General features: G+C 50.9%; 3 protein-coding genes across 9 annotated transcripts in view; 2 read left to right on the top strand and 1 right to left on the bottom strand.

The window, feature by feature from the left end:
• Positions 1-992, top strand: part of DNAJC17 (DnaJ heat shock protein family (Hsp40) member C17) — a 31,820-nt gene extending 30,828 nt beyond the window's left edge. The window contains exons 11-12 of one of the 3 annotated variants that reach the window (XM_037403109.1): positions 28-157; positions 244-992. In XM_037403109.1, the coding sequence (XP_037259006.1) occupies positions 28-150 (123 nt within the window). In that variant the 3' untranslated portion in view covers positions 151-157; positions 244-992. The other 2 variants (XM_037403108.1, XM_037403110.1) reach the window with 2 other exon arrangements.
• On the bottom strand, positions 507-8,600 carry GCHFR (GTP cyclohydrolase I feedback regulator). The gene is made up of 3 exons (XM_037403112.1): positions 8,479-8,600; positions 5,835-5,929; positions 507-1,410 (listed from the first exon to the last, which is right to left on the bottom strand). The coding sequence occupies exons 1-3, from the start codon at positions 8,512-8,514 to the stop codon at positions 1,287-1,289; spliced, it is 255 nt and encodes an 84-aa protein (XP_037259009.1). The 5' UTR covers positions 8,515-8,600; the 3' UTR covers positions 507-1,286.
• The window catches only part of RMDN3 (regulator of microtubule dynamics 3), a 44,340-nt gene continuing 30,302 nt past the window's right edge, over positions 5,980-20,017 (top strand). Inside the window, exons 1-4 of one of the 5 annotated variants that reach the window (XM_037403105.1) lie at positions 5,980-8,174; positions 13,974-14,169; positions 14,832-14,972; positions 19,106-19,373. In XM_037403105.1, the coding sequence (XP_037259002.1) occupies positions 8,060-8,174; positions 13,974-14,169; positions 14,832-14,972; positions 19,106-19,373 (720 nt within the window). In that variant the 5' untranslated portion in view covers positions 5,980-8,059. Of the gene's footprint in view, positions 8,175-12,091; positions 12,249-12,323; positions 12,588-12,640; positions 12,914-13,598; positions 13,842-13,973; positions 14,170-14,831; positions 14,973-19,105; positions 19,374-20,017 lie in introns of those variants that run through there. The other 4 variants (XM_037403102.1, XM_037403107.1, XM_037403103.1 and 1 more) reach the window with 4 other exon arrangements.

Below are 20,017 nucleotides of genomic sequence, written 5' to 3'. Positions count from 1 at the left end.
TAAGTTATGTTTGTGTTCTGCTCCTAGGCATCAGTGGTATCAGAACGGGATTACGAGAGCCTGGTGATGATGAGGATGAGGCAAGCAGCAGAGAGGCAGCAGCTGATTGAACAGCTCAAGCGGGAGGACGAGGAAGAGTCTCACACTTAGCATGAGAGTATGGATTCTTCCCACCCCATCATTCATTTCCAGAGCTGTTTCTTAAATTAAGTCAATAAAACTCCTTTTTTAAAACTGTTGTAGGAATACGAACTCTCAGCGACTGCAGCCGTTGCCCCCTTCCAGTGCAGGGGAAAAAATGGCTGCGTAGGCTTCAGAGTAAGTATGTCAGCCTGTCAGTTTGTGTGCGCAGAGCAGCTTCCCTGTCGCAGGGGGCAGGGGGTGAGAGGTGCTATCAGAACACCAAACCTTGGAGCTTCTTTCAGTTCCTGAAACTTGTTCAGGAGCTGTGGATCCAGAATGGATTTGGCAACAGCTGTTTAAAACAACCCACAGAAAGACATTGGTCTGTTTAGAGAAATGTTTTATTGGTGTTACCCCTACAGCAGGATTGATACACAGCCCCAAATAACCCAGCATTGCAGCTGCTGCTGTTAAAGATTACAGAGCCCGTACCTGAAATGTTCACAAGACCTTTCTGTGCTGCTCTAAGGCTGTTCAGGAACGGTGTGTTATGCTTGAATGGCACTCTTGGGGCTGAAAGCCTGATTACGCTGCTAACCGCAATCCCATTCGGGAGAGAAACCAGGCTTGCTGCCGAGTGAAGGGATTCTCGAAGAGCGCTGTGTAGGTGTAGCAGTTCCCGCTTACGTTTCTGGGATGAGAACCTTTGCCATCCGTGCCTGGCCTGCCCTCCCTACCCCTGCGGCCCGGGAGAAGGTATGCCCTGAACTCAGCGTGTACCTCTCTCTGGGGCAGCCCTGAGGGACAGCCAGACAAGTCTGTTGTTTGAGCCTCCTCCAATGCATGCTAAATAGGAGATGATTAAAATGGAAAAACCTGGTAGTTGCCAGACTGCCGTTCTGATGAATGCAGAGAGCGAGCCATCTGTTCTCTCTGCCTGATTTTGTCTGGACAGGGCATACCTTTCTCCGCCAGGTCTTATGAAACAGCAGGGCTGGAGAGTTTCCATTGGGTCAAGTTTTGCCTCTACACCACTCCTCCCCCCGACACCCAAGTACCTGGGGTCTGGGGCAGAAAGGAATTAAGGGGAAATTTTTTTTCAGTCCTGTGTGAGATGAACCCCAGCAGGATCTTGTCCAGGTGGAACGCAGACGTCTTCCTCGCTATTCCTTGTGGAGGCACCACACCAGCGTCTGGCCCACGCCTGTCATGCTCACCACGCGGTACCCACAGCTCTCCAGCTTGTTCAAGACTATCCGCGGTGCATCGTTCACATAGTACTCCCAGCTGCAAGCAGGAAAGAGGAGAAGAAATAAAAGGAGGTGGAGAAGGAAGAGACAAGGATTTCCTTGTGGAAGTGACTCTGCCTTGCTGCTAAACCCATGTAAGACAGGGCAGTGACCACCTCTGGCATACTGTCTGTGTGATGTCATGTTTTGGTGAACCAGGTGGGGAAAGCCCAAACCCACAGCTGCCCAGGCAAGGAGAGAGCCTGCCCACAACGGAAGGGCCATGTTAAATTGAAATGTGGGAGGGGGACCCCTTATCAAAGCCACGTGCTGCTTAATTAATTGGGCTGAAGCTGCCAGCAGAGAGGGTTCACGAGTATTTACAGCTGGGAAATCATGGGAAAAGAGGATAATCTCTGCAAAGCAGGGAAGGATGATTCAGGTGTTTCTAAGGAACGAAAACCCTATGTTTTTCCTGTGTCAGAGCATGTCTGTGAACTGGGCATTTTTGAGAGCCTGTGCTTGAAATTTGGGGGTTGGGAAGAAGTGCTGCCTTCAGCCAAGTATTAAGCCTCAGAAAACCCAGAAGTTGACAATCCTCAGCAGAGCTGCCAAATAAGGTGGAGCACAGGCACCTCTACCCTGGCAGTTCAGAGCCGTTGCACACTGCGGGTGTCTAGGAACTTGGGATCTTTGTCCAGCTTTTACTCCTCTGCTGGCTCTCTGCATTCGGAGCAGAAGCTGCTCTTCCCTCCACCTCATCCTGGAGGATGCTTCTCTGCAGAAGACTTGACTGCTCCCACCATGAGGAAAACAGACGGTGACTGCAGAGTGGAAGGGTAGCGCGATACAGACAGAAAACGGGCTGAATGGGGTGGGGAAGCAGCAGAGCTGAAATGGCAGGGGCAACCTTCGGGGCCGGGGCCGGCTGCCTTCCTGTTCTTTTAACGCGCCTGTTTGGATCCAGTATTTATTCAAGCAGATGGGATAAGCTTCGTAATAGTTTTGCTCTTCAGATGACTCACTGTGCTAGATAAGCTGATAATGAAGGGCTACAGGATCTCTGGTGATCTTGTTTGGGCACCTTAACAAAGACTTTCCTGATTTTCATACTAATAACAATAGAAAAAGACCCAAAAGTATTTCCAAAGTTGTTCTTGCTAAGACTGTGAAACATTAATGGAGTGGTGAGTGCTTTTAAAGTGTGAAATAACACCAAGATGTGAAAGCTTTTTCTTTTTTTTCCTTCAGTTTCTCAAGACAGACTATACTTTGCTATAATTATAGATGTGGTGTAAAGATAATACGTATTATTATAAGTGTCTTTGAACTTAATGCTTTCTCTAAGAGGCTTGCCACATACTCTTCAGATTCACATGTTGGAGTTGGTAAATATTATTCCCATTATGCAGAGGCAGGAGCTGAGGCAGGGATTGTTTGTTATTTATATGAACCTAAAAAACCTGAGTGGCTGAGCTAAAAGCAGAAGGAAAGCTGAGTTGCCCAGGGCTTTAAACACAACTCCGTATTGAGTGAAACAAAAGGCTGCGCACAGCGCCTGTCAGTTATACCGCTGTCTCTGTGTGCACCCCGTCTGAATCACGGTGGAGTGGCGGGGAACATGTGCAAAGCCTTTCCTCCCAGCTGAATGCCAGCAGGGAACAGAAAAATCACCTGCCATCAGAGGGGAATTCTGCACTTTAGGTATGTGAGTAACAGCAAGCCCAGCTGCCCGCGTGGGGACAGGACCAAGCTGGCCAGGAGTGTCCTCCACATGCAGCTATTTTCAGTGGTGGAGCAGCCAACCTCCCGGTGATACCTGCCTAGCTGTCCTTTTAGCTTCCTCAAGGCTGAGGCTTGGCTGTGCCCTGGGGAGCAGCTAAATTGAAGTATTATTAGGTGCCTCAGACCTCGGCTCCCAAAATATAACAGAGACACACTAGTTTTCATTTAAGACCAGTGCTGATAACCTCGGTAATTACAGGAGATGCTGGTATGGTGCCCAGCAGTCATCCATGTGTGCACGTCCACCTGGTGGACTTTTTCTGCAGCAGGCAAGGGTCAGACATTGGATGTATGACCCCGCGCTGGCCACCAGAAGTGTGCGGGCTGGGGCAGGGCCAGCTGCCCCCTTGCTGAAGCCCCGATGCCCTGGGGTTCTGCCCCCGCACATGGCGCAGGGAGCGGCCGTGCGTGCCTGCACGCCGGCAACTGGTGGAACTTAATGATGTGCCATTTGCAGGAGCGAGTGCCGAGCTGCGGAACAGGATCGGCACTCCCCCTCATTAGAGGCAATCAGGTACTTCATCTGTCTGTCACAGTGCCCCAGCAGCTCCATACTGCTTAGACCTTTTCTTTCAGGCTCCATCCAAGGTCATGTTTAAGGGTTTGGGGCCCACGGTGCTACAGGAAGGGCAAGATCTGCAGCGTCCTGTAGCTGGGCTTACTGCTAGCAAAGCCTTGCAGCCAGGTGGATGGAAAATCCTGCTCAGCTGTGGTGCAAATACAGGAGCTCTCATCCCTGGCTGGGATTTGTGGCAGAGGGGTGGCCGGGGCTCACCCCGCCGTGCCTCTCGGGGTGGCAGCAGCCACATTCCAGCCAGGTTATTTTCTCCACCCCTTGTTGCTCAAGCGCAAAGGGGGAAGACAGCCACGGGGACACAGCGCAGTTGCCCTGGCTGTAACACAAGCCACAGCAAGCAGCAGGTGGGGCAAGAGGGAGCTCAAAAGTGCTCCGGGCCACAGGGAGGGAAGAAGGATGGGGAAGCCACCAGGGAGATCCCATAGAAAGCTCAGGTCCCTTCTCCCAGACAAGCAAGATGTGGCACTCTGGTTCCTTATAGTGCTGCATCTCCTCCCTGGCTGCTGGTGCAGATGCCATGGAGGCATTTTATCTTTGCTTTTCCACCTGAATCCCAGGGATCCTTGCCCGTATCTCTCAGGAGCCAGCAGCACTTCTTCCTTCTTGAAGCCTTTTCTTTCTCTCCCCCCTCGCGTCTCCCTTCTCTCATTTCATAACTCCCTGCCTGCTCCCTGGCTCGGCTTGGCAGGCAGCAGCACGAAGCTGATGCCGCTGCCAACCCCCGGCCACCCACAGCGTTGGGAACGGCAGCACTGGGAGGGCTCAGCCCTGCGAAGCCCCCAGCGCCACCCGGCAGGGAGCTGCCTGACAGGGGGGCTCTGCCGTCCACCACCACCCACCCCTCCCGAGGCAGGGGCTGCCGGGTGGCTAGGTTTGCTTTTGGAAGGGTCTCTCTTTTTAACAGGCAGCCTTCAGTATTTACTCTTTTAATCTCTTCTTGCTTTAAAATCTCCCAGCCCATTCAGGTTTTTAGCGCTGCAGGAGCTGAGGTCCAAGCCCCTGGTGTTTGCCAGGCCGGGGCCGAGTACGTGGGTTTTCCCAGCTCCACCGATGGAAGTTTGAGAACACGCTGGGACTGAGAGGCCTCTTCTGTTTAACGCCTGGTTCCCTTCCTCCTCCTCCTCCCCTGTGCTACGGTGGGAGTGGGCGAGCTTGAACAGAAATCTCACTGCTCCTCTCCCTTGTTTTAATTTGCATTTGAGGGTTTGTTTTGCTTTGTGTTTGGTTTTTTTCCCAGAGAAAAACACGAAGTGAGATACCATGTGGGGGAAAAAAGAAACAGTGGGCCAAGATGTAAAGAACACACTGGTAACATCTCCGAGTTGCACGCTGATGAAGGCTGGTGTCAAACTCGGCGTGGGCAGAGAGAGAGACAGGGACATAGAGAAGCGTCAACTATATACGGCTTGGGAACACGTAGGCTGATGGGCTGGAGTTGGGGCGGGGGGGACGGACGACACGCAATGGGAAGCAGCTCCAACCCTGGGGCTCAGCAGTCCAAGGAAAAGCTTCAGGAGCTGCTGGGAGGGGCTGGCTCGGATGTTCAGGAACGGGGAGAAACCTCAGGCTGCACTACAGCGTGGGACGGGACAGAGTGCGGATGAGCATGTCGGGTGGTTCGGCACCGAAAAAGGCCCCAGCCAGAACAAGGCTGGCACAGGCACCGTTTGCTTCCGAGCATCTCAGGGCTGGAACTGATAATAAGGCAGAGGAGGCTTGTCTTTCAGGACTGAGGGGGGGATGAAGGCAGGAAAGGTCACACAGAAAGATTCACAGGCTCAGTGTGGCTGTTCCATCTCAGCCAGGGCACGTGTCGGGGCGCAGCCAGCAGCAGCCCCAGCATGTAAGGGGGAAGGAGAGGGGGGAAGTGGGTCAGGTGCTACAGTGGGACCAGAGCAAGGAAAAAGGAAAAGCAAAAGCGATGATCTGGCAGCATTTCCCTGGGTGAGCATTGACAGGCAGGGGCAAGGGCGTGTGTGTACCCTTTCAGCATCAAACTAGTCCCAGGATTAAACATGCACCTGGAAGATACCATGATGAATACGAGGAGTGAAGATGTTCCAAATACAGAAAATAAGGAGAGGGGGGAGCCTGAAATGTGGCAGAGAAGGAGGACTTACAAGTGATTGCCCAGCATGTTCCTCTTCGTGGCCCCCAGGAAGCTCATCAGGCTGGGGTCCGAATGCTCGTCTCCCACCATGGTGGGGCCAACCTCCTGCAGGGAAAGGCAGCAGAGTGGGTGAGCGATGTGCGGCAGCACAGCCACCCCCTCCCCGCTCCCCAGCACAGCTCCAGCAAGAGCTTTACTGGGAAGGGAATTATTGCCAGCCACCTGCCCGTCCCAGTAGAGGAGCTTGGTGGTTTTGCTCGGTGACGGCCACCTACTGACAGCTCACAGTGGCTCTGGTCCTCTGGGATCCACCACTGGGAAGTCTGTAGGACAGCAACAAGGTGCTACTCAAGCCTCATCATGCAAAACAAGAAAATCTATGTGTTTTACCATGAAATAAGCATCCCCAGGCCAGTTAGGGACTGTTTGCCTGTCCTGGTAGAAGACAGCTTTAGGAATGGCTCCACTAACTGGGAAGGGTGAGAAGATAAGGGTGAGAAGGTGCTGCAGAGTGCTGGGGACAGATGAGCACCCATGGGATGATGAGGGACCGTCACGCTCCCTTGGAAGTGGCAGGAGACTGGAGGAGCTGGGTGGACGCAGTCAGAGGCATGAGTCATCTCACTACCAGAGCCATCAGGTGGACTTCCCACACATCGTAGCAGGGAGGGCAGGGACATTTCTGTACAGTGCTAAGCCCCTCTATGCCCCAAAACCTACCCCTGCATGCTCCTGGCTGTCCCTGAAAACAGCAGCATTTCATTGATTTTAACAGGTGGAGCAATTGTTTTCTTTTCAATCTCCTCCACACTACTGAACAAAGAGTTTGCAGATGGAAACCGTTCTTCAGAGGGATGTTCCCCCTCCACTGGCAAACCTGCATCACACTATTATCACACTTCGTACCATGCAAAGGGCTGCTCAACCCTAAATAATCTCAGGAATATTTTAAGTATCAGCCAGACCCTTTTTTACCCACCATCTTTTCTCTACCACCCCTCGGCAAAAGCAAAGCCCAGGGACAGGACAGGGGGTCCCTAAGCCTCAGGGGCTGCGTGGGGCGGTTTGTGAGCTGCCTGCTCCACGCTTGGCCATGGTCTGGGGGCAGCGGGATGGGAAGCTGCACACTTTGACCCACAATGAATTTAGCAACAAAGCAGCTGGACAGTCTGATGGCCAAGAAAGCAGTGGATTTCTCCTTGGCTGGGCGAGGACTGGGTGCAGCACAGAGGGTAAAATCCCCCCCGACAGCATCTGTCTATGAACGGGCACTGGCAAACTGCATGTAAATCATGAGCCTCGATCGGATCCCAACTAGAAGCACTTACGCAGCGGCACTAATCAAACATTTTAGCAAGCTGTGCAAACCTGCTGGCACACTCTGCTGCCTGGAGCGCTGGAAAAGGCAAGAAATGGAAGCAGAGCCTTCTCCGCTTGCTGGTCCCTGCGCAGCCCTCCCACCCACAGCCCAGCACCATGAACCCCATGGGGGAAGTGCCATGGGAGGCAGTGACTCGTCCCTGCCCCAGCCACTGCCAGGAAAAAACCAGCAAAGTCAATCACCCCCTGCAAGAACAGGACAGGCTGTTTCTAGCCACGGCTCAGTGCCAAGTTTTAGGCTGGAAATGTTTGCTTTGCCTTGCTAAAGAGCAGAGTTTCCAAAGTGCCCAGAGGGGAAATGTGCTTTGCCATGCTAATGCAGCCCTTTCCCGACAGTGCTACAAACCTCAACCATGCTGCGCTCCCTGTATCTTGGTCCATATCATACGATGTCACTGCCAGAGGATGCTTCAGCGCTGCAGCATCCCCACCCGTCCTCCTTCTCAACAGGCTGCTCACCTGGTCCCAGATGCGTGCGTAATGGGACATCTTCAGCCACAGCAGCAGCATCTTTCACCACACTCCTGCCACTTGTTGATTTGCTTTTTTCGCCATTAGCCCCTTCCCATCGCAAACCCACATCATCGTATTTGGGCTTTCAGACATACAGTTCCCCTTTGTGTGGGGAAAAGGAAAAAAACCCTCAAATACAGAACTATCTGCTCTTGTGGTCCTGGCAGGACATGCCAGCTGACAGGTCAGCACCAACCGCTCTGTGGGCTGCAGATGGCTGCAATCGCTCGGAAGTAGTGTTTCCTTTATGTCTTTATATGAGAATAACGGGCTGAGCTCTCAGCCCACGCCTCGGCCAGAGACCCCCACTCAGCCAGAGCCCCCGCCGCTGCTTGGGCTGCCATGCAGCACCCCTGCTGCCAGCAGTGCCCTTCCCTTTGGCTACGGCTGCACCTTCCACCGTCAGACGGCTCTTTGGGGAAGGGGGAAAAGCCACAGCAAGGACACGTGGCCCGAGGTGAGCTTCTTTGATGTTCCTGGGACCCTACAACAAGTGTCCCTGGTGATGTGACTTGCTGTTCCGGGTGGGTCCTGGGGGAGAGGAGCAGGGGTACGGGCACCCCAGTGCTCTCCCCCTGCCTGGCACCCGGGGCTCAGCGAGGTGTGAGGGCGGTGGTGCCCAGCCTGGCCGTGCCGGGGTCCCCCAGATCTGCGGGGCATGCCCCCCCCGAGGTGCCCGCCCCAGCCGGGAGCTGCGCGTCCCCACCCGGGCCCCCCCGCAGGTCCCTGCCCGCCGGGGGCCGGGGGCCGGGGGCACTCACCATGCGGATCTGGGTGCTGATGAGGAGGTACGGCATGCTCCCGCTCCCGCGCCCGCCGCGCCCGCCGCTCCCGGGGGGCCGTGCCCGCGGGGGCCGTGCCCGGGGGCGGCCCTCTGCGTCCCGCCCCGCCGCGTCCCGCCCGCCCCGGCTGCGGGGGGGCACGGGGCTCGGAGGGGCTCGGGGGGGTGTTTAGCCCCGGGGAAGCCAGGCCCACCCCATCCCCGCCGGCGCTGGGCACGGGGGGGGGTGCCCGCGGGGTCCCGCCGGCCGCCTCGTGCCGGGGGTCGGCTCTGCCCTCCCGGTAAGGGCGGGAGGCCGGGGGCGGGGGGGGGGGGGGCGGGTGGGCTGGGAAACGAGCTGGGAGGCGAGGGACTGGGAGGTGGTGAGCTGGGAGGTGATGGGCAGGGAAGTAATGGACCAGGAGATGGTGGACTGGGAGGCGCGGGACCAGGAGACAGTGAACAGGGAAATGATGGACGCGGAGACAAAGAACCAGGAAATTAAAAACAGAGAGATAAAGGACCGGGAAATGACAGACAGAGGAATGAGGACTGGGAGATGACGGATCAGGAGCCAGGCAGGTGGGGACCCCTGCAGAGCATCCCAGATGCCACCCTAGGGTCCTTTCCAAACATTCCCCTGAAGCAGGATGTGTGGCATAACCAGCATATCAGGGAAAAAAAGTCACTTTTTCTACGGACTGTTGAGCTTTTATCTGGAGGCGTGGGGGTTTAAATCCCTTCAAAATCTGAGGAGAAGCTCATTTCCCAAGGCCAAGACAGAGAGAGATGCTTCCTCTGTAGGTGCTGATGGAGTAATTCCCACCTCGACACCCACCCTAGCAGTTTTAAAACTATATATAAAGCAAATAATCTGTCCATAAATAGCAAATAATAGATCCCTAGTCTCAAAACTTGAACAGAAACCTCTCCATGCAGCTCACAAGAGATGATTAACAACCCATAATCAATTGCTAACTTTGCTAGTAATCTTCAGAAATAAATGACTGCAGGAGAAAGCAGAAGAAGGATGCTCCCATGCCGAGGAGCCTCGCTGCACCGTGTCCTTCCTGCCTGACCTGCGGCCCGTTTCTCTGAGCTGCCCCGAGTTGCTGATTAACTGTGACAGGGAGCAAGGGAGAAAATTAACATTTCTGCTCACTAGGCTAAAGGAAACGCTCCAACAAAGCCAAGCTTTGCTGTTATTATTAACATTATTATTGACTTTTTTGGGTTTGGCATGATAAAAGAAAATAACCAGCAGAGGCTGACGTCATCATCTTCCTAAAAGGTGCCCCAAATATCCCAATATATTCATTTCAAGCTGTATGGGGGAGACCTCACTCCACAGGTTAAACATCAGCTCGTTTAGATCATTTTCATCCTAAAGAGGGTCTTCCAAAATTCCCCACTGCCAGACCAGTCCAAATGTTTACTCCTAACTCTGATGTAAACCTGTGTTTGGCTTCTGGTGTGATAAATTAACACGCTGTTGCCTCTGTTGCCCAGTTAATGAAAGGGAAATGTTGCCTCCTGCGCATTTCACCTGGGCTGTGTTTGATTTCAACAGTCCGAAATCCATAACCCCTTTGGACCTCCACCGGGCGGCCTCAGGCAGTTACTGTCCTGCTGGCCACAGAAAATAACACAGATGTGAAATCCAGAGCCTTCGGTCTATCCACAAATTAAAGAAAAATATAGCCAGGGTTCTTGCCCGGTGGCAGCCTGCCCAGCTCTTGCTCTCTCTGGTCGGTCTGGCTCATACACCACTCTTTAATGCCGGGGGGAAGATAAGAGAGGGAAATGAAAACAGAGCCTGCACACAATATTTTGGTATTGGATTTCCTGATGAGATACCAGAATCTGGGAGCCAGCCCGAGCGCTCGGCCCTGCAGTGGCGTGAGAGCGAGCCATAAAGCACAGCACAATGTATCTCAGTGGTATCATTCATCATCTGAAAGCAACTTATTACCCTTTGGCACTGGCTCCGACTGGTCTGCTTACAGCCCTCAGCGGACATGCCAAGCAACAGGGGCCAGCGGGAGCTGCCGGCTTGGAATCTCTCCCAGTAATTCAGATAAAAGAGAGAAAAGGGTCATTTGACTGCAGAAACCATCACCCCATTACCCACACTTACAAGAGGCAAGTGGCATATGCAGAGCTTTATTTTTCCTCTTCTGACAGCAGCCGCTTTTTCTAATTAACACCCTCTTCTTTCTGCAGCACCCAATTAAATTTCCCGCCCAGAATATTATTAATTGGACAGAGGGCAGCAGCTCAGGATGAGCACCCCTGACCCTGAGGTGTGGCTTTGCTTCTTGAAGGTGAATTGCACAGTGGGAGATGAGCAAGCTGCCGATTGCTGCCACTGGAATTGTGACACCGGTTAAATGGTGCTGGCTCGGCACTCGGGCACGGGCACCACAGAACATCTTTAACCCACCTTTTTAGCTGGGAATGAGTACACTGTAGAGGGTGTTAAAGGAACCACTGGTTTTCCCGTGGCTGTTCCAGAAAAAGGTGTTGCTGGTTTCCATAATCCCAGTATAAGCAGCAGGTGGGAGGTCACGCTGGGGGTTGCTGCAGGATGGAGAAATGCAGCCCCCGGCGCTCAGGCTGGCTGTTTGGCCGCTCCTGCCCTCCGGCCCTGCACAGTCTATTTCCACCTCAAATACCTCCTCCCCCACCCACAGCCGGTGGTGTTCTGCACCCCCGACACCGTGACGAGCCTGCAGAGGGTTCGCTTGCTAAAATCACCATTTCCCACCCCCACCGTTTCCCTCAGCAGCCGTGGGGCTGAAGGATAGTGAGGGAACACTGAATCCAGCTGGGATTCCAGATGCACCAGCCTGCTGGCACCCAGTTGCTGTCTGCGGGTGCGAGGGGGTTAAAGGGAAAGAGCAGAGCCCCTGCGCTGTCCGGATATTGCTCCCGCCAGGAGCCGCTTATCGCTTTATTAGAGCAGCGATATGAAGGCTGCATCACCCAGGTACTGTCCGCAATATGGCGGGGGTGGGGTGGGGGGTGGTGCTGCCCGGCCTCTAGGGCCCCTCGGCAGGTGGGACAGAGGGGACAGGGACAGGGCACCAGGTGACGGGTGGGTGACGAGCCAGCGGCTGCTGCAGTGTTGGCCCCTGGCCCACCAGAACTGACTGTGGCAGTGAGGCAGGCCACGATTCTGGGGGGTGCGGCTGTAGGGCTGGGGTATGGGGGCAGGTGCAAGTGTAAGTAAGTGCAGGTGTAGGTTCAGCTGCAGGTGTAGGTTCAGCTGCAGCTGCAGGTGTAGGTGTAGGTGCAGACACAGATGCAGCTGTATGTGCAGGTGCAGGCATATGTGCAAGTGCTGGTGTAGCTGTATGCGCGGGTGCAGGTGCAGCCCTATGTGCAGGTACAGGTATACGTGCGGGTGCAGGTCTAGCTGTAGGCGCAGGTACAGGTGTACGTACAGATGCAGGCACAGGCGCCGGTGTACGCGCAGGCGCAGCCGTAGCCGTACGCGCCCCCCGCCTGCCCCGGGCCCCGCCCCGCCGTTGGGCCCCGCCCCCCGTCGCGCGGCGATGACGCGGCCCCGCGCCATTGGGTGCCGGCGGGCGCAGGTGGCCGCGCGGCAGGCGATGGCGCGGGCCGGGCCGGGGCGGCTGGCGCTGGGGCTGGCGCTGGGCGCGGCGGGCGCCGGGCTGGGCCTGGGGCTGCTCTGGGCGCTCAGGCGGCGGCGGGCCGGGCGGGCCTGGCGGCGCGGCGCGGCGGAGGCGGCGGGGCGCCGGAGCCAGGGTAGGAGGGCGCGGTGGGGCCGGCGGGGGCGAGGCCCGGGGCAGGGGCGCGGCGGCCTGCCCCCTCCCCGACGGACGGGCTCTGCCGGTGCTGAGGCGCTGCCGCTCAAGCCGTTGGCCGGAGGGGCCGCCTGCGGCCCGCGGAGCCCGGCGGCGCCGGGTCTGCCCCAGGCCGGGTGCTGTTCGAGCTGTCCGAAGACGCCAAGCTCAGCCGCGGCTCCCCTGCTCCGGCGGGGCCGGCGCTCGGACGCTTCAGCAAATGCCGGCTGCCGGCCGCGGCCCGGGCTGTGCGGAGCCGGGGGCTTGCCGGGCTTTGACACGAGGCGGCGGGCCCGGGCCGGTGGGTCCCCGCGGGGCGGGGCAGTGGGCCAGACTCAGACTAACATCGCTCGTGGGGGAAGAATTTTCCCTGGACTGTGTTTGTGGGGTACCCCACGGCCTGTCCGTGCCTGCCTTGTGGCGGGGGTTTAACCTGTGGTGCTGCGCGGCCCGGTTTAGATGCTCCTGCCGCAGCCTTGTGCCGCATGGAGCCTCAGCCGAGAGGGCGGGGGGCCCCCAGGGGCCAGGCCGCCTGCTATCACTGCAGTGTCAGCCCTGGCTGCCAGCCGTACACCTGGGGAGGAGTCGGTGCATCCAGGCTCGTGGGGCTTGCCCCTGGAGCAGCAGGTCCTGAGCGGGACTTGGGAGGACGGGAGCATCGGCCGTGGGGTAACGGGGGAGTGACAAGTGCTGCAGGGGGAGCAGGTGCCTGAAACCAGCACACTGACACTGTGTACAGCTCCTTCTTGAGAAAGCAGCAGAGCAAACTGACATGTCTGAGAAGCAAAAAAAGAGTAGGGAAAAGGTTACAGTACTACTTTTATTTAGGAGAGTTTTGACTTTTCTTATCTCTTGAGTCCAGTGTGTTAACACAGGGTACCTGTGTTACCTGTCTTCCACAAATCTGGCTGCTTTTTTGAGAGTGATTATCTTTGTTGTTGTCGTTAATACAAAAAGAGTGTTCCTTCTTAAATTCACTTAACTGGTAGTATATTTATTTATAATATCTGAGCTTTCAAGAGAACATATTTAAAATCCACAGGTGTAAATCTGTTCTTACGTGCCAGTTGGTCATACTGTATTTGCAAGAGGGTTTAAGGATCAGAGTCAATGGTAAAGGTTCTAGTTGCTCAGTAGAAGGCAGTGACACATTTTAATGACTAAACTGCTACTTAGTCTGATGTCTCCTCTCTGGGTTTCTGTGGGGGTTTTTTTTGTCCCCTTGAATAAGGATAGAATGACTTTTGTCACGCTATCTTGTAAGCTGGTTGCTTTTGCGGCTGATAGCTTCCCGAGTTGATTGCAATTCAGGAGAAAAGCAGAGTAGTTTTTCAGCATGGTGTTAGTACAGAAGTGTGGAGAATAGGAATTAAATTAATTTGCAGTAAGGACTTTTTTTAAAAAAAACAACCAACACAACAACAGTTTCTTCATCTACAGTAGACTTTGTGATATTCAGTATGGATTTTGCTCTTTTTAAGAAAAAAATCTTACAAGTGCTTGTGTCAGAGGAGGGAGCAGTAAACCAGCTGAAGAACCCAGAACCTTAGGCCAGGTCAGGTGGCAGTACTCGAGACCAAGCCTCATCTCCTTCCTCTTCCGAAAACAAAATTGTGCTAAGATATCCCAGGTAAGGTCCTTTCCTGTTTGCATCTAATGAACTTTCTCTCCTCTTGTTTTCTTTAAGTTGTGCCCAGATTGCCAGTGCCTGCAGAGGCGGAAGATGGTGTGATGTACGCGCCTCTCCTAAGGCATGACGAGCAGGTGGATGTGCTGGAGCGCCTTGACTTTGTGGTGAGAAACATTGCAGAGCTAAGAAAAGAAGTGGAGGAGCTACGAAACAGCCTGCAGCACTTAGCGGTAGAAATCGTTGGTGAAGTCAGGTATCGACTCTGCCCTTTTTTGTCTTTTTCTGCTGTTGCCCGTATTTACTCCATAGCGTGGTAAACCAGCCATGACTGAGTATGTTAAATTTAAAATACAAAAGTGGCAAAAGTGTCTCTATAGTTTCCATTGGCCTTGACCTCTGGTGAGATTAACGTAAAAAACCTGTATGTTTAGCCAGGGTTGGTTTTCTTTCTTATGGAGTATTCAAGTAGTGACACTTGCTTTGTATTCTAGACCAGAAAATGTATTTGTTCTGTAAATGTTTGTCTCTTGCTGCTGCTGTTTTCTCTCTGACTGCTGCCAGCTGTAGGTAACTTTTGATACAGAATAAAAAGTCCTATATTCTGCAAGGTGTTTCAGGATTCCTTTGTCTTTGTTCATTGAGGAAATTGGAGGAATACATGTGATATGATTACCCCTTTGTATATGGATTGCATATATGAATTGTATGTGGACCAGCTCTGTGGGTAGACTTGCCTTAGCTGTAGAATGCAGTGTTTGTATGGTAGCAGAGTGTTTGTATAAGCAGGAGTAAGTCACCTTGTGAATTCTTTGGATATAAAGCAAATTGGATAGAATCTGCTAGAGAGGAAAATGGAAGTGAAATAGCAGATGTTTCGCTATCAAATGTTTATTTATCTTTTTGCCTTCCTCAAAGATCCCATCTGGAAGAAACCCAGAAAGTAACTCGCCGGAGGCGGTTTCCTAGAGAAAGAAGGGATTCCACAGGCTCCAGTTCCATTTATTTCACAGCCAGCTCAGGAGCAGCCAACACGGATGATGGAGAAAGTGAAGGAGGGTAAGCAGAGGACCAAGTTAGAAGCAGCTTTTAGGGGCTTTAGTGCCCAACTACTTACGCCTGAGCAGTTTATAACAGAAAGGAAGGGATTTTTTTCATCACTAGGTGTCTGTCACCCTGGGTTTATGTGCTTTTATTACACGAAGTCTGTGACTGCCAGGGCCAGATGGAGAGAAGTGCAATGATTCTGACTTCCAGAGAAAGGGGGGAAAGAAGAAGAAAAAATAAATAGTTTTTGAGGGTTATTTTAAGCAATAATTTGATTAGGGAATTTCACAGAAAGAAGGGAAGTAGAAGTCTAGCCTGGGACTTGAGTGAGATTTTATAAATAAAATTTCCATACAATAATATATTTTAGAATGGCTGGAAAACTTGAGAGAGTTAAAAATATATTCCAGTTAACTAAAATGTCTTTGGCTAGGGTGTTACATAATGGAGTTTTCTCAGTGTCTCACACCAAACAGTTGTGTTGCTTAGGTCTTAATAATTTGAAACCAGGTGAAAAATACTGTATAGTTTAAGAACACCTATAAAAATTACAAAGTAAATGCAAGTGTTCTCGTATTAGATAGATAACAAGAGGTCTGCTGCTTACATGTATGTGACTGCCGTCTTTCCGATGAAACACTTCTCTTCTGTGCCTTAATCAGATGAATTGTATAGCTTTTGAGGTGTGTAAGCGTGTTCTAAAATATGCAGTGCTGGCTGTATGTGCTTTCCCAAGGAAGTTGAAAGGAAATGTAACTTAACGAAGGAAGTTAATTATAGTACTGAGAGCAAGGCAGGCAGAATTTGGGCATGACGTGCTGTTTGGTAGCAGCTAAATGACCAGTCAGCTGGTGTGCGCTGACACTTGGTAGCACGGGTTTGTAATCAGGGGACAAAGCAGCCAGTGCTGTAGCGGCATCCTAGAACAAAGGACGTGGAACCGCAGGAAAGAGGCGTTGTGATGGCCAGAGAACTGTGGCTTTTTAGTATTTTATCTTTAGTAGCTGAAGTGGTGAAGCAGGAGAAAGCTGATGTGTGGGTGTTTATGTGAAGCAAAATTAGGGAGTAAGTGGTTCACCGTGGTGTAATCGATAACAAGGCTGCATAACAAATTTTAAAACTTTATAGTTGGTTCTGGAGACAAGACCTTGCTATCTAGATAATGAAAGATGCATCGAGCCATCAGGGTGCCAATGCATTTTGTAAAGCATGCTGAAAACAGTGGTCTTACTCAGTGGATGCCAGCTGTAGGTATCATCTGATTGTTAGAAAATTTTAAGTCATGATGCAAGCCGACAACAATTCTGAGGTTCAGAGAAGGCATCATCCTTGGAGGACCTCAAGTAGACTGTGGAGCAGGGATTTGTTTTTCTGCAAAACCTCATTACTTTATTAAAATGTGATGATTGGAGGAGTTCTTACTTTTTGTTTAAGATCTGTTATTAGGTTTAATGATCAGTGTGGAGAATCGGTGCATAAGCAGCTCTCGTCTAACTTTAAAAAAATTCTAGTAGTATATAATTTCTTACTCTGGCCTGTGCCCTGTGCAAATAGATATAATACTAGTCTGTTTGGGACGAGCTGCCTTTACTATGCAATATTGTCTTTTAGAGATGTAAATACTAAAATTTCCTAGTAGAAAATCAAGGTAGGAAATGTAAATTTTGGAAAAGACTGGTTTAGCTTTTTAGCAGCCACTGGGAGGAAGAATGAGACTATTCTCAACAGGGAAGTTTCAGCTGTGTATTCATTTCTGACAATTGGATTATTTTAATGAAATTCAGAAAGAAAAACTCACATTTCAGCTTTAGTTTGTAAACCACATGGACATAAGCATCTTCTCAGATTTCATATACAATTCACAAAAATCATGATGAGCTTTCAGGAGCCCAGAGGTCAGTCTTGGGCTGCTTAATTTCTCTATATTGCTTTGGCACTGCCTTGGTCTTTTGGGCTTCTCTGCCGCCTCTGCCCATGTGCTCTTTTGTTCCAGATAGTGTGTTTTCGTTTTTGTTCAGAATGTGTGCTAGCCGGAGGCCTCAGCATATGAGAACATTTAGGAACTTTCCATCATTGTAAACTTGAGAAAACAGGCTGATAACATTAAATCCCTTAATCTTTCTGAAAACTGTTGAGTTTATGAAGTTTCATACGGTAATACTTGTCTTTTTAAACTGGCAGCAACTTGCGTGAGCTGTCTTGGAGAAAACACATTTTTGTGGTGAAGAAAAAAAGTGTAGAGGAGCCATCCATCGCTGCCTGTTTTTTAAAACCGTATTGTGTTTCAGGAGTCATCAACATGGCTCAAAAGTGTTTTTCAGCTGAAATATTGAAATCTTTGCAGCTGCCAGTAAAATGTTGTAGTGAGACAGTGTCACAGCTGTGTAGCCCACAATTGTGCTGCACAGTCGGTTAGGACAGGAAATAGGAGAATTTGAGGAGTTTGTGTTTAAGTACCGAAAATGAGGTGGTCTAGAGAGCTTATAATATCATTGATCTTAAGAAAATACCAGGAAATTGAGTTTCTAATGTGGAGCGGAGCCATGCCAGTGTCACCTACCACTGTGTTGCGACGTTATGCGTTAATTTAGTGCTGCCCGTGTAATCTCCAGCATGTCGCCTTGTAGTGCTTGCTTTCCTGGCTTTGCAGTGATAAGGCTGACTCTTACTGTATTTCTTGTCTTAAAATATTTCACTACAGAGTGGTGTGTTTTTAAATTTATGGGTGAAGGTTGGAGGCTGTGGTGAGTGAGGGCATATGTTTACCCTCTATCAGAGGGGGAAATGCTTGAGCATTATTGATGGTTCTCAGAAAATTGAAGCTTTGATAGCCAAAAAGCTAAATAGATATGTATATATTTAAATATATATAACATAGTCATTATCGATGTGTCGCCAAATTACTGTAACTGCTTGCTTCAGATATGGACTTTGGTCACATATCTTTGCCTCCAGACAAAGGCAGCTTCACACACAGAGCACCGGGCTCTCCCTCAGCCAGAGCAAAAGGGAGTGCAGCTGTAGTTACCGAACGCCCCCAGACTGCAATGGCTTTCAATTCTAGCAGAACTTGTAAAGTCAGCTTGGGCACAGTTTAATTGGGTAACAATTACAAACATCCCCTAGAATTAAGTGTTTGTGGGTCTTGAAGTAACTTGCTTCAGGAAGAGAGCTTTCTATTCAGATAAACCAACAAAACCCAAATATAAATTAAAATACTGTCTGACTTGCACTTACTCTTCAGTTAAAAATTTGCAGATAAATGTCAGGGGGGACAAATAAAGAGTCGTTTTTAAAAATAAATCAGTTTTGTAAGTAGGTACCCCACTGCAGTGGTATCAGTGTATATATATATATATGTATATAATGCTGTTTTAAATTTCTAGCTTAGGTGCCTGTATATGATTTGGGGAGCTTGCTTTTTGCTGTTTGCAGAAACTTTGATCTGAGCTTTATCCTGGTTCCGTTGACTAATTTAGCAGCTCATCATTGCCTGGGCTTTTGTACATGTAGTGGCTCATCTGCTGTCTCCTTGCTGGACTTCTTGCTCATGTGAAATAGTTTTGATCACTCTCCTGCTGTTCTGCACCTTTTCACATGTCAGTGTGAACAAGCTGTTTTGTATTTAGCGCTCAGACAAGATGATGGAGGTACTAGATATTGCCAAAACAGCTATTGTGTCTGAAATTTCCTGGAGCAGGCCAGAAACCTCAGGCTATATTTTCCACATGGGGGTGTGTGTCAGATTTTTTTGTTGAAATTCTCTTTTGTAATCCATACGATAACTGAGTTGTCCTGGTTCTGTTCTTAGTTGTTAATTAATTCTCTTACACTGACGTTAGAAGGCCTAAGAGAAGCTGTTAGGGTGTGCAAGTGTGATGTGGACACTTGCGGCCGAGTTCTATTTAACTTTTGCGGGGGCCTTCTTTCTTCAACTTTCTGAGGCTGTGTATATTACATGTGAGATAATGATCGGTGTGTTATTTGAGACACTTGGATTGCACAGAGTTCTCCAGGATAAACTAAGACGCTCCTATTAGGAAGAATTGTTTTTTCTGTACTGTATGTATAAAACTGTATAGGCTGCACAGCATCTCCTCAAACTAATTTTGCATTGTGGGGTGGGTTTTTTTCCCCCCTCAAAGGTACACCACAGCCAACGCTGAGTCTGATTACGACCGGGAGTCTGAGAGAGAAAGTGAAGAAGGGGAAGATGAAGTGAGCTGTGAAACAGTGAGAACTGCACGACGAGATTCCTTGGATCTCATCAACGAGGATGAAACGCATTTAATCTTAGATTCCTCGCTAGAGGAAGGACTGGGTCAGCTACTGCAGCAGGCTGACCAGTTGCACAGTGGGGATGAGCAGGAGAAGAAAGAGGGATTCCAGCTGCTGCTGAATAATAAACTGGCGGTAAAGGTTGCCTTTTTATATTTTCCAGCAGTGATTTGTGTTTTCAGCTAAATAGCTGGGAAAGAGGAAATTGCACATCTTAGTAGGGTCCAAGGCCTACACAACATCTGGGCCAGCTTCCAGTGGCCCACTTCCTCAGGAGCAGCTTGGGAGCGGGCTGAAGGCCAGAATTGTTTTTTGCAGCAGCAGCCAGTTTCCAGTTGCTTTTCAGTCTTGGAACTCCATGTCTCTTCATGTCATTGCTTTCCCTGAGTGAACACACTGTACATGTGTAAAATAACAGTGCTGTGTGTATACAGTAAACACGGCAAATGTTGTGAAGAACGTTTTCCCTGTTGCAAATGCAATGGCTCGATCTGTATTCAGGAAACTTGGCCCTCCTGAGGACTGCCCAGGGCACGCGTGTGGTGGTTCATGGGATAAATAAGTAGCGTGTTCAGACAGAAAGGTTAGGCAACACCTATGTGTATGTTAGTTAAGGAGATTACAAACCTGGATGGTGCAGGTGTTTTGCCACCTTAAAGAATGTGTCTTTTTTATATCACATAGGCAATGGGAATCAGTCCCCTGATTCCATGAATGCTGGTGCTGCCGCTGGGGTGTGGGGATGTGGCGAGGGGCAGTGGCAGCTTTCTTGAGCTGTT

The sequence above is a fragment of the Falco rusticolus genome, chromosome 10 (genome assembly GCF_015220075.1).
Source record: "Falco rusticolus isolate bFalRus1 chromosome 10, bFalRus1.pri, whole genome shotgun sequence".
Lineage (NCBI taxonomy): Eukaryota > Metazoa > Chordata > Aves > Falconiformes > Falconidae > Falco > Falco rusticolus.
This window is presented reverse-complemented; position numbering and strand designations above follow the sequence as displayed.

Bases quoted from the DNA above. Each gene is read 5' to 3' on its own strand.
- GCHFR (XM_037403112.1), bottom strand. From the start codon at position 8,514: ATGCCGTACCTCCTCATCAGCACCCAGATCCGCATG. The intron at 5,930-8,478 runs GTGAGTGCCCCC...CTTTCCCTGCAG, and splicing joins TCAGCACCCAGATCCGCATG to GAGGTTGGCCCCACCATGGT. The intron at 1,411-5,834 runs GTAAGTCCTCCT...TCCTGCTTGCAG, and splicing joins AACATGCTGGGCAATCACTT to CTGGGAGTACTATGTGAACG.